Source organism: Hypanus sabinus, chromosome 6 (genome assembly GCF_030144855.1).
Source record: "Hypanus sabinus isolate sHypSab1 chromosome 6, sHypSab1.hap1, whole genome shotgun sequence".
Lineage (NCBI taxonomy): Eukaryota > Metazoa > Chordata > Chondrichthyes > Myliobatiformes > Dasyatidae > Hypanus > Hypanus sabinus.
Window position 1 is genome coordinate 56,077,792 of NC_082711.1, and position 14,184 is coordinate 56,091,975.

General features: G+C 40.4%; 1 protein-coding gene across 1 annotated transcript in view; it reads right to left on the reverse strand.

Moving 5' to 3' along the window:
- Nucleotides 1-13,051, reverse strand: part of LOC132395485 (glial fibrillary acidic protein-like) — a 29,748-nt gene extending 16,697 nt beyond the window's left edge. The window contains exons 1-2 of the mRNA XM_059972180.1: nucleotides 12,410-13,051; nucleotides 5,882-5,942 (exon numbers count right to left, since the gene is read on the reverse strand). Coding sequence (XP_059828163.1) covers nucleotides 5,882-5,942; nucleotides 12,410-12,885 — 537 coding nt within the window. The 5' untranslated portion in view covers nucleotides 12,886-13,051. The remainder of the gene's footprint in view (nucleotides 1-5,881; nucleotides 5,943-12,409) is intronic.
- Between the last annotated feature and the right edge of the window lie 1,133 nt (nucleotides 13,052-14,184).

Below are 14,184 nucleotides of genomic sequence, written 5' to 3' on the forward strand. Positions count from 1 at the left end.
ACACAATACTCCAGGTATGGTCTCACCAGGGCCCTGTACAACTGCAGAAGGACCTCTTTGCTCCTATACTCAACTCCCCTTGTTATGAAGGCCAACATGCCATTAGCTTTCTTCACTGCCTGCTGTACCTGCATGCTTACTTTCAGTACTGATGAACAAGGACACCCAGATCTCATTGTACTTCCCCTTTTCCTAACTTGACACCATTCAGATAGTATATCTGCCTTCTTGTTCTTGCCACCAAAGTGGATAACCTCACATTTATTCACATTAAACTGAACCTACCATGCATCTGCCCACTTACCCAACCTGTCCAAGTCATCCTGCATTCTCCTAACATCCTCATCATATTTCACACTGCCACCCAGCTTTGTGTCATCTGTAAACTTGCTAATGTCACTTTTAATCCCTTCATCTAAATCATTAATATAAATTGTAAATTGCTGCGGTCCCAGCACCGAGCCTTGCGGTACCCCACTAGTCACTGCCTGCCATTCTGAAAAGGACCCGTTAATCCCTACTCTTTGTTTCTTGTCTGCCAACCAATTTTCTATCCATGTTAGTACACTACCCCCAATCCCATGTGCTCTAATTTTGCCCTCTAATCTCCTCTGTTGGACCTATGTGGAATTACTGTGGCCAACTGTATTTGAGGAGGGATTCCACAGTCTCTTCCAAATGATGGAGGTTGAAATAGGTCATCTGTATTGAAATCTAGAACATTGGAACACCAACACCTGCATTTTCCCCTCCACTATTGATTTAGAAATATACTACTGATCTTTTATTGTTCCAGTGTCTGAACCTTGGTTCTCAGACCCACCAGACTGTCAGAGTGCCTTCACAACAAGGGACTACAGTGATTCAAGATAGCTCCACACCATCATCCTCTGTAAGTCAGATCAGGATGAGCAACAATTACTGGCCAAGCAAGCAAGTCTGTGAGCCCAAAACATGAAAAGCTTTTTAAAAAGTTGTCTAGTATTGGAGCTGGTAGGTATAATTTCCTGAGAATAACTATGTCATATGTTTTGACATGGCCATGAAGACCTCTCACAATTTAAGTCAGTGAGGCTTGTAGCATCACCAGGTCTAGCCATTGCTTTAGCTTGCATAAATCCAGTGAATTTAGTCATTGGCACATATCTGTGGTTTGCTGGCAGTTAAGGGTCAATCACATGGTCATGAGTTGGAGTGATGAGTACAGGACTCCGGATTTCTTTCATTAAAGCATATTAGGAATGGAATGTATATGAATGACAATTCAGTGCTTGCTAATACATTATTTTTATTTGAGAACAATTTAAATTCCCCAAAGGTCAAAATGTGATTTGAGCTTTGGTCTCCCTATCACTAGTGTAGTCCTTTGAAATTCTAGCCTTCTAACTTATTACATCCAGTGCACAGTACTGAACTAACTAACTGCCAATCCTGAATCGACAGCTATAAACCTAACCTACTACCATCAACATCCATTAAACTATATTACACACATGGAACAGCAGTTGCCTGTTTTATCCAGGATCCATTTATTTGAAGGTGCATTAAGTAGGGATTCTGTTCATATTTCACTTAATTTTTCAATGTGATTGTCTTTTCATTGTGTGCAAATTCTAAGTCAATGCAATACCTCAATAATATTATTTCATTCACTTATGAAGATCCAGGAAGGTATGCACTAATTTAACGTAACAATGTATTTTTTTAAATATAAGAACTTACAGAAAGTCCAGCAGTATTTATGTTGTGATTTTATTCCCATGTTGGCAAACTAGTTTCTCATTTCTACACTGAAGCATTTGAACAACATATAGTGAGCAATTATCATAGACAATAGACAATAGACAATAGGTGCAGAAGTAGACCATTCAGCCCCTCGAGTCTGCACCACCATTCTGAGATCATGGCTGATCATTCACTATCAATACCCAGTCCCTGCCTTGTCCCCATATCCCTTGATTCCCCTATCCATCAGATATCTATCCAGCTCCTTCTTGAAAGCATCCAGAGAATTGGCCTCCACCGTCTTCCGAGGCAGTGCATTCCACACCTCCACAACTCTCTGGGAGAAGAAGCTCTTCCTCAACTCTGTTTTAAATAACTGACCTCTTATTCTCAATCCATGCCCTCTGGTACTGGACTCTCCCAACATCTGGAACATATTTCCTGCCTCAATCCTATCAAATCCTTTAATTATCTTAAACGTTTCAATCAGATCCCCTCTCAATCTCCTCAATTCCAGCGTGTACAAGCCCAATCTCTCCAATCTCTCTGCGTAAGACAGCCCTGCCATCCCAGGAATCAACCTAGTGAATCTACGCTGCACTTCCTCAATTGCCAGAATGTCCTTCCTTAAACCTGGAGACCAAAACTGTACAAAATATTCCAGGTGTGGTCTCACCAGGGCCCTGTACAAATGCAAAAGAACATCCTTGCTCTTGTGTTCAATTCCCCTTGTAACAAAGGCCAACATTCCATTTGCCCTCTTCACTGCCTGTTGCACTTGCTCATTCACCTTCATTGACTGGTGAACTAGGACTCCTAGGTCTCTTTGCATTTCTCCCTTACCTAACTCGACACAGTTCAGACAATACTCTGCCCTCTTGCTCCTGCTTCCAAACTGGATAACTTCACATTTATTCACATTGAATGACATCTGCCAAGTATCTGCCCACTCACTCAGCCTATCCAAGTCTCCCTGTATTCTCCTAACGTCCTCTTCGCATGTCACACTGCCACCCAGTTTAGTATCGTCAGCAAACTTGCTGATATAGTTTTCAATGCCCTCATCTAAATCATTGACATAAATCGTGAAGAGCTGTGGTCCCAATACAGAGCCCTGTGGTACCCCACTAGTCACCTCCAGCCAGTCTGAGAAACACCCATTCACTGCTACCCTTTGCTTTCTATCTGCCAACCAGTTTTCTATCCATGTTGAAACCCTGCCCCCAATGCCATGAGCTCTGATTTTACTCACCAATCTCCTATGTGGCACCGTATCGAATGCCTTCTGAAAATCTAGGTACACAACATCTACTGGCTTACCCTCATCTAACATCCTTGTTACACCCTCAAAAAACTCCAACAGATTAGTCAAGCATGATTTGCCCTTGGTAAATCCATGCTGGCTCGGCCTAATCCTATTTCTGCCATCTAGATGTGCCACTATTTCGTCCTTAATAATGGACTCAAGCATCTTCCCCACGACTGACGTTAGGCTAACAGGGCGATAGTTCTCCGTTTTCTCCTTCCCTCCCTTCTTGAAAAGTGGGACAACATTAGCCACTCTCCAATCTTCAGGAACTGATCCTGAATCTAAGGAACATTGGAAAATGATTACCAATGCATCCGCAATTTCCTGAGCCACCTCTTTTAGAACCTTCGGATGCAGACCATCTGGACCCGGGGATTTATTAGCCTTCAGTCCTACCAGTCTACTCATCACAGTTTCTTTCCTAATGTCAATCTGTCTCAATTCCTCTGATATCTTATGACCCTGGCCCATCCATACATCTGGGAGATTGCTTGTGTCCTCCCTGGTGAAGACAGATCTAAAGTATGCATTAAATTCTGTTGCCATTTCCCTGTTTCCCATAACAATTTCTCCCAATTCATTCTTCAAGGGGCCAACATTGTTCTTAACCATCTTCTTTCTCTTCACATAGCTAAAATATACTACAAATTCTTAGAAAGGGTACACAGCCAACATAACACAAGTCACATTTGTAGTATTCTTTTCCAGAGTTTAGCTCTTTCTCAGATCAGCCCTGCCAAGTCAATTAAACACTGAATGGTATATGTGCTCCTCTCTCTTTTTCTCCCTCTAACTGTGGACCCTTCACTCAGACTGTGCGCAGCACACTTAGAGTCACAATGTAGCTCTCTCTGTCAGTTATGCTTCATGGACTTTTGCTCTCACGTTTTCCACCCACCTGCAATCCAGAATCATATAAATATTCTCCTTGTCCTAGCCTTCTATCCTTCCAGCTTCCACTTGCAACCATTTCTAACATCTTAAGCTTGATGACACTACGAAATATATCTTCCCCCCCACCCCCGCCAGTGTAGAAGAGTTCACTCCCTCCATGACATCTTGGCCCAGCATTCCATCACTTCAGCGTTCTACTCTTCTTTGTTTCTCCATCGGAGGATGTTGTCTGGCCTGAAGACTATTTCCAGGATTTTCTGCTTATTTCCTTTTTTTGAAAAGTTGATGTTTTTTTCTTTCTCTTTGATATCAATCAGCAATTGGCTACAGTAAATTATTTCACATTTTCCTGCCTGTTCAATGAGCTTCTCAATCTGATGAAAACAATAATGTGCTAAAAGATGCCATAAATATTGCAGTCATAAATATAATAAACAAATTGGCTTGGTGATGGAAGACTGAAGGCATGGTGCAAGGTGTTTTACTGATTGGAAGTCTGACCAGTGATTTATTGCAGGAAACAGTGCTGGAACCCTTTTTGCTTCTGATATACAATATATTAGTAACTTTAAGGTGAATGTAGGAGGATTTATTAGTAAGTTTGCAGATGATACAAAAAATGATAGTGTTGAGGATTGTGAGGAAGGTTGCCTAAGCTTACATCAGGAAAGAAGTTAGAATTTTATCTGTATTAACATCAATTAAACAATTCTGCTGCAGTTGTCCCTTTTTAAGTGGCTTTTCCATGGTCTGTTTTGGGTTCTTGAAATATATTGCTCTGTTTCTCAATTGATGTAACTCAGTTGGTGTAAAACACTTGAATTTAGATGGTGTGTATATCTTCCAGCCCGTGCTTGTCTCTCTCTTAACTTCTTCAAGAATTTGTATGCAAAATGGATTATTTCTTAGTGTCAAGTATAGCACTGCTCTGATAAATGTAAAGTGTGAACCTAGACTTTCCACCAAGTGATAGTCGGGAAAAATATATAAAAGTTGTCATCTTTACACTCTATCCACCCTGGTGTATGGAGTTAAAAACTGGATTTTCTTCGGCATTAGTAGTCTAGACTTTACTCAAGAGCTGCATGTTTTGGTTTGTCCTACTAGTTATATATTTTGCAGCAAATATTGATATCTCTAAAACATCTCTCTGTGGAATACTGTGTTCAATTCTGGTCACCTCACGACAGGAAGGATGCGGATACTATGGAGAGAGTACAGAGGTGATTACAAGGATGTTGCCTAGATTGGAGGGCATACCTTATGAGAAAGGGTTGAGTGAACTTGGCCTTTTCTCCTTGAAGCAACGGAGGATGAGAGGTGACCTGATAGAGGTGTATAAGATGATGAGGGACATAGATCGTATGGATAGCCGGAGGCTTTTTCCCAGGGCTGAAATGGCTAACATGAAGGGGCATAGTTTCAAGGTGCTTGGAAATAAGTACTGAGTGGATGTCAGGGGTAAGTTTTTCACATAGACAGTGATGGGTGTGTGGAGTGCATTGTTGGCGGCGGTGGTGGAAATGGATACAATTGTGTCTTTTAAGATCCACTTAGATAGGTACAGGGAGCTTACAACAATAGAGAGCTATATGCTAGAGAAATTCCAGGCAGTTCCTAGAGTAGGTTACATGGTCGAAAGAACATTGTGGGCTGAAGGGCCTGTAATGTGCTGTAAATTTCTATGTTTTATGTTCTATCTCAGAGTAGACCCTGACAAGATTCAAAAGATCATTGTTTAAACTCAATAACAAGCAAACAGTAGGTACCATAATATATTTGGAATTATCTTTAATATAATTTCTTTGCAGTACTTAGACAAAGTTTGTATGGTTGCTACTTTAATAGAGTTATTAACCTTTTAATGACTTCAATGAATTATTGCATATTAACCAGTATGTTAACAGAAAAGTCTCAAAGCAGAATGATAGTTGTCTTCCCAAATGTTCTTACCTCTCTAAAATCTGACAGGTTATTTTCAGCTTCTTCGCGTTGTTGTATTTCAATCTGCAGCCTGGATAGGATAATTCAGAAAATGAGTTAAACAGTTGAAGTTAACTTATCAACCACCACAAACCAGTTGCAATGTCCACTCATACCTCATAAAACAGACTCGTAGAAAACTACAGCACAAGAACAGGCCCTTTGGCCAATCCAGTCTGTGCCAAACTATTTACCATTGATCTGCACCATATAGCCCTCCATACACTTCCCATTCATGTATCTATCCAAACTTCTCTTGAATATTGCAATCAAAATCACATTTACTACTTGCACTGGTTAAACACTCTCAACACCCTCTAAGTGAAGAATCCCCTCATGTTTGCCTTAAACATTCCACCTTTCACTCTTAATCCATGACCTCTAGTTGTAGTCTCACCCAACCTCAATGGAAAAAGCCTGGTTTCATTTACTCTATCTATACTCCTCATGATTTCATATGCCTCTTTCAAATCTCCCTTCAATCTACAAACCCCATTTCCAGAAAAGTTGGGATATTTTTCAAAATGCAATAAAAAACAAAAATCTGTGATATGTTAATTCATGTGAACCTTTATTTAACTGACAAAAGTACAAAGAAAAGATTTTCAATAGTTTTACTGACCAACTTAATTATGTTTTGTAATTATACACAAATTTAGAACTTGATGGCTGCAACACACTCAACAAAAGTTGGGACAGAGTTAAAATAAGATTGAAAAGTGCACAGAATATTCAAGTAACACCGGTTTGGAAGACTCCACATTAAGCAGGCTCATTGGTAGCAGGTGAGGTATCATGACTGGGTATAAAAGTAGCATCCATCCAAGGCTTAGTCTTTGCAGGCAAGGATGGGTCGTGGCTCACCCCTTTGTGTCAAAATTTGTGAGAGAATTGTTAGTCAGTTCAAAAGGAACATTTCTCAATGCAAGATTGCAGAGAACTTAGGTCTTTCAACATCTACAGTACATAATATTGTGAAAAGATTCAGAGAATTCAAGGACATCTCAGTGCATAAAGGACAAGGTCGGAAACCACTATTGAATGTACGTGATCTTCAAGCCTTCAAGCTGCACTGCCTAAGAAACCATCATGCTACTGTGACAATTATAGCCACCTGGGCTTGGGAGTACTTTGGAAAACCATTGTCACTTAACACAGTCCATCGCTGCATCCAGAAATGCAACCTGAAACTGTATTAACACAAGGAGGAAGCCATACATCAACTCTATGCAGAAACACCGGTGATTTCTCTGGGTCCGAGCTCATCTCAGATGGACCAAAAGACCGTTGAACCCTGTGCTGTGGTCAGGTAAGTCCACAATTCAGCTAGTTTTTGGAAAAAACCGGTGTCGAGTTCTCTGTGCCAAAGATGAAAACGACCATCCTGATTGTTATCAGCAAAAGGTGCAAAAGCCAGAGTCTGTGATGGTATGGGGGTGCATCAGTGCCCATGGCATGGGTGAGTTGCATGTATGTGAAGGTACCATTGACTCTGAGGCATATATTAGGATTTTAGAGAGACATATGTTGCCAACAAGGCGACGTCTCTTCCCGGGACATCTATGCTTATTTCAGCAGGACAATGCCAGACCACATTCTGCACGGGCTACAACAGCGTGGCTTTGTAGACACAGAGTGCGTGTCCAGATCTTTCTCCTATTGAAAATGTATGGTGCATCATGAAGAGGAGAATCAGACAACGGAGACCACAAACTGTTGAGCAGCTGAAGTCTTATATCAAGAAAGAATGGACAAAATTTCCAATAGCAAATCTACTACAATTAGTATCCTCAGTTCCAAAATGATTAAAAAATGTTATTAAAAGGAAAGGTGATGTAACACAATGGTAAGCATGCCTCTGTCCCAACTTTTGTTGAGTGTGTTGCAGCCATCAAATTCTAAATTTGTGTCTATTTACAAAATACAATTAAGTTGGTCAGTAAAACTATTGAAAATCTTTTCTTTGTACTTTTGTCAGTTAAATAAAGGTTCACGTGAATTAACATATCACAGATTTTTGTTTTTATTGCATTTTGGAAAATATCCCAACTTTTCTGGAAATGGGGTTTGGACATTCAAGGGAATAAAATTCTAACCTATTCAATCTTTCCTTATAACTCAGTCCCTCTAGTCCCAGCAACATCCTTGTAAATATACACTGATGTCTTATACAACTTGAACAGAACATCCTAAATCCTACACTCAATACTTTGATCTATGAAGGCCAACGTGCCAAGAGCTTTCCTTATGACTCTATCTACCTGTGACACCATTTTCAGTGAATTATAGACCCAAGTTTTCATTTCCATTTGTTGTACTGCATTCCTCGGTGCCCTACTGTTCACTGTTTGAGACCCACCCTGGTTGGTCCTCCCAAAGTGCAACAGCTCACACTTGTCTGCATTAAATTCCATCTGCCATTTTTCAGCCAATTTTTCCAACTGGCCCAGATCCTGCTGCAAGCTTAGATAGACTTCCTCTCTGCCAAATACACTTCCAATCCTGGTGTCATCTGCAAATTTGCTGATCCAGTTAACCACATTATCACCCAGAGTGTTGATATAGATGACAACAACAAAGAACCCAGCACCGATCCCTGTGGCACTCCATTAGCCACAGGCCTCCAGTCAGAGAGGCAACCATCTACTACCACTCTCTGGCTTCTCCCACAAAGCCAGCGTCTTATCCAATGTACTGATTCATCTTGAATTCCGAGTGAATGAAACTTCTTGACCACCTCTCATGTAGGACCTTATCAAATGCCATGCTGAAGTCAATGTAGATGACAGCCACAGCCTTGTCTTCATTGACTTTCCTGGTAACATCCTTGAAAAACTCAATAAGATTTGTATAAAGACTACCATGCAGAAAGCAGTGCTGACTATCCTTAATCAACAAACACGAGGAAATCTGGAGATGCTGGAAATTCAAACAACACACACAAAATGCTGGTGGAACACAGCAGGCCAGGCAGCATCTATAAGGAGAAGCACTGTCGACGTTTCGGGCCAAGACCCTCGGCCCAAAACGTCGACAGTGCTTCTCCTTATAGATGCTGCCTGGCCTGCTGTGTTCCACCAACATTTTGTGAGTGTTATCCTTAATCAATCCCTGTCTATCCAAGTACATACTCATATATCCAGTCTCTTAAAATACTTTCCAGTAACTTTCCCACCACTGTTGTCAGGCTCACTAGCCTATAATTTCCGGTTTATTCTTAGAGACTTTCCTAAACAACATTAGCTGTCCTCCAATCCTCCAGCATCTCACCTGTCGCTAAGGATGATTTAAATATCTCTGCTAGGGCCGCCCCCAGAGGGTCTGAAGGAACACCTTGTCAGGTCCTGGGGATCTGTCCATCCTGATTTGCTTCAAGACAGCAAACACCTCCTCCTCTGTAATCTGTATGGGGTCCATAACCTTTCCCTTATTCCCATATACTCTTGTGTCCATCTCCTAAGTAAAATAAACTCCCAGTTTCAATGGCCTTAATAGTATTGGATGGCTTTTCTCAGTTACTATTAGAGTGCTATAGTTTGTCTCCACATGGAGTTTGCATATTTCTCCATGTGACATTGTGGATTTCATCCAGCTGCTCCAGTTTCTGGACATATCGCAAAGACGTGTGTGTTGGCAGGTTATTTTGACACAGTAAATTGCCCCTGGTGTGTAAGTGAATGGTAAAATATGATGTCATTTGATGAGAGAGTGAAGGGAATAAAAAATGGGTTTAATGTAGTAGCAGTGTAAGTAAATGGTTGATGGCCAGTGTGGACCTGTTTCCATATTGTATCTTTCTATGACAGTATGACTTTACCTTGTCAGTTTATTTATGGTCATTTAGCTTTTATATATGTTTGCTGGAAATGCTTGATGAAAGTACAGAAAGGGCAACTGTGCCTCAGTAAATTGTAGGATTAGTATAGCGGTGAGGTGAGGGCCTCTGTCTGTCAGAGTTGACCATGGAATTTGCATTCTTGCTGTCTAGACATGCAAGCCTGGGCAGTATGATATGGGAAGCAAGCTGTTGCCCATGTAGCAAGCTACACACAACTGTTGAACCCAAAGGAATGGCAGAGACCGATATGGTTTGATACCGTCAGCGTCACAGGAGTTGCCAGTCAGCATTGAACTCAATGCTTTAGGGACTTCAGCTCCATATTTTTCCCTCGGGGTTTACTCCCAAGCTTCTCAAAGAGTTGGTACAGCTACAAGGCAATGGAGGCTTGAAATCAGAGTTGTCCTTCTTCCAGACGAGCTGCCAACCACATGACGAGCCCCATCTGTCTGAAGCGACTGGTTTTAAGGTGCCAGTAACCCGCCTTTGCCCCTTCTCCTGTCAGTAGAAATTATTCCAACGGGCTGACCACAAGTGAAGGCCAGGAGCTGGACTTGGTTGTCAGAGGCTATTTGAGGTGCACACCATTGGGAGCTTTTAATAGTTAGTGGGAGCTCGTCTTAAGGAACTAATATAGTAATAAATTATATTAAAGGATGGAAAAGTAAACAGAGGAATAGTGAATAAGGCATTTGAATTAGAATGGGTAAATTCTAAAGAAGTGTAAGTGAAGGAAAGAGATAGGATTAAGACAAGGAAAATAGGGCAGAAAATAAAAATAGAACAAAAAAGTAAGGAAATAAAGCTTTAAAATTTTACATTTTTAAAATATCATGCTTAAGGAATGAAATACCATATTTGGACTCATTCATTGCCTAAAGAAAGGAGGTTGATTGCCAGTGATTAATGATGATCAAATCATTTTCCTGTTAATCCCTGAAACTTACTAGAAGATAAGGTAGCTTCATTAAAATCATGGAGTGGTTAAATGTAAGACATTGCTTTCACAAATCCTCTTACTGAGTGCTGAAACTTGCAATTCACAGTTTATTTCTTCTTTGTTAGAAATTACAGCTAATTTATACATGCATTGGTTCATATTACATTTCAGCAAATCTGTCTCATTATATTTTTATAATATGATAAAAATTATGGAAACTTATTTTAGGTTTAGTGATACAAAATGGTTGAAGTTATTTTTATCCGGTTTGAGATAAACAATGTATTAGAATTCAATCAAATGCAAAATGAAGTATTTTAGATGGTGGAAAAATAGGACAGAAGCTCACTGATCTGCATGTTTCCAGAGTTCACTCATATTAAATGAGATGAACAAGTTTCAATTTCAGGACAACACTATTTAACCAACCAATTCCCCTCCACCGCTACCTTCTTCCATCAGGCAGAACTGGTCCTTGCCCTGAACAGTATTTCCTGTGGCTCCTTCTACTTTGTCCAAACTCAATGGATAGCTATGGAAACTCTCATGGGCCCAATCTATGCCTGCCTCTGTCGGCTATGTAGAACAGTCTATGTTTGAAGCCTTCCCTGGTTATACTCCCATCTCTTCCTCCACTGCATTGACGACTGCATTGGCACTGCTTCATGCAGCCATGCTGAGCTCGTCAATTTTATCAACTTTGCCTTTAACTTACACCCTGCCCTTAAGTTCACTTGGTCCATCTCTGACACCTCCCTCCTCTGTCCTGATATCTCTGTCTCCATCTCTGGAAACAAACTGCCAACTGACATCTTTAACAAACCTACTGATTCATATGGTTATCTCGACAATACCTCATCCCACCCCATCTACTATAAAAATGCTATTTCCTTTTCTCAGTTCCTTTGCCTCCACCACATCTGTTTCCAGGACACAGGTTTCCGTTCCAGTTTATCAGAGATGTCCTCCTTTATAGAACGGCGTTCCCCTCCCTCTTCTATTGAGGCTGCCCTCAACTACATCTCTTCCATTTCACGTATATCTGCACTCACCCCATTCCCAACAACTGCCCCAGATTCTACCACTCAGCTACACGCTAAGCACAATTTACATTGGCTATTTAATCTACCAGTCCAAATGTCTTTGAGACTGAGCAGAAAACAGTGCAACTGTAAGAAACCTATGTGGCCACAGGGGGAACATTCAAACTCCACACAGCAGCAGCTTGAGTTCACAGATCTGTGAGACTGCATTCTATTAGCTCTATTAACTGTGCCGCACCACTAAGGAGAATATGTTTACAAATGCCTGACATTGTTACTTCAATTACCTTTCTGGCTAGTTTTCTTTCTTTGTGTGGTTGGGAATAGACTTGAAAATGAGATTCTGTTTCTATTATCAAACACAATAAATCATAAACCATACCAAGTAAGTTCAGTACTGAGTGACAACAACCACATAAGGCAAGTGAGGACCCAGTTGTTTATTTATTGTGCACATGCTTACCACTTGACTGTTTCCAAATTTGCTGTGTCAACAGTTAATTAAGAAAATCAGTACACCATTAATTTTGCAAGATTTAAATTTGGCATGATGTCTTTTCTAACAAAAATGCTGACTTTTTGATTTAATAAATCAGGGGTGTAAATAGAATATTATCTACCTCCTGCTAGCCATACACCAGGCTTCTACAAAAACACAAGTGAAAAAACAATTGTACCTGTTTTTGAGTTTGTGAATATCATCCAGCAAGTTGTCTCTTGCCACTTCAATCCTGGTTTTCTCCTTGGTGAGCTGATCTACTTCTTGCCGCAGTTTCCTGATCTCCTGTTCATAGATATTCCCTTTCCTGGAATTGCTTTTGCCTTTCAGTTCTTGTAGTTCAGTTTGTAGAATTTTGTTTTGTTGCTCCATGGACCTCACCTTCTCAATGTAGCTGACAAAGCGGTTATTCAGCTCAACGAGTTTGTCCTTCTCGTTAGTGCGGTTGGCTTTGAATTCATCACTTAAGGCGTCCAGCAGGGAAAAGTCCAATGCATTATTATTGACAGATGCAGAGTTTGAAGTTGAGTAGGTCCTTGCGCTTGCGAAGGACTGATGTATTGGAGAAGAGTATAAGTTGCCAGCAGCTGATTTTGACTGCAAAATTATTCGGCGATATGAAGACCCGGGACCTGCTTTACTACGGAAAGACATATTTCAATTTATATTTTTCTAACAAAGACACTTTCCGAAGAGTTGCTCTTGCTTAGCAGCTCTCAAATGTTGCTTATGATACACTTCTCTAAATTGCTTCAAACTTTTGAGGTGGCAACTGATACTGTGATTGACATTGCAAATACCCAACCAATAGTAGTTAAGACTTCCTTACAGCTGTCAGTCATAGCTCATTTAAACAATAAGAATTGAGGAGCGATGCGGTGAAATCTTTGCTAGCATGTTGAATGTTCACTTTTTTTAGGTGTTGATATGCAAAGTTTCGTTACACATTGCACAACTGCTACTTCTGCTATTTTCTGTCTTCCTGTGCAAGATTTCATAAGTCAGTTATTTGTATTCAGATCATTAATGTGTTTTAATATATATCCTTAAACAAAAATAAATATCGGTCATTACACACAAGTGCTATTATCAGCTTTTCACTGTCCTACTTTTAAACCTTACCTGAAATTCTTTAGTAATCCAGATCAGATGAGGGCATGAATTTTTTTTTGCCTTATTAGGCAAAACAACTATACATGTGAAATTCTTCCATGGCTGCACTTCAAGAAAAACATCCCATGCAGATTGCTGAGGTGCATTTATTGACTAGCAGAATTAAATCACAAGTAGATATTGTCATGAAGTTTTAGAAACTAGATGTTGCTACTCACCGCATTTTTGACATTAATATAGTTTTATTGATCACTGTAAAACTTGCATAAATAGTAATGTCAATTGCCAAATTCACATATCAACATTGCCAGGTTTTCCTGTGCAAAATCATGCTGAAACTTCAATTTCAAAATAGCTTTGCCTTTTGATATGTTGTACTTTCTTTTGATTGCTGACACACATAGCATGGCAAGTATTATCTTTGCAGCCAGCTCTTAAAGGTAATCAGAAAATACAGGGCATGCTAAGCAGGTCAGACAGCATCAGTGGGGCAAGAAACAACACCTGCATCCTCTCACAGACATTCACCCTGTTTCTTTGACCCTTCCCTTCTCAGCAACTTAAATCATGCTTTTTGCTTTTTCACTACTAATTGAGGGTTCTTGACTTGAAATGTCAAGAAGATGGGATGAGGTTGGGACAAAACTCCTAGAGAGACAGTTGGAACTGACAAGTAGGAGGACTGTGGAGGCCCAAAGATGTGAAAATCTGCAGATGCTGGAAATCCAAGCAAGACGCACAAAGTGCTGGAGGAGCTCAGCAGGCCAGGCAAAACCTATGCCCTTCTTGGTTTCAGTGTGGTCTTTCAGATTGGAGTTTGCCTGTGAAGCCTCTGTGAGT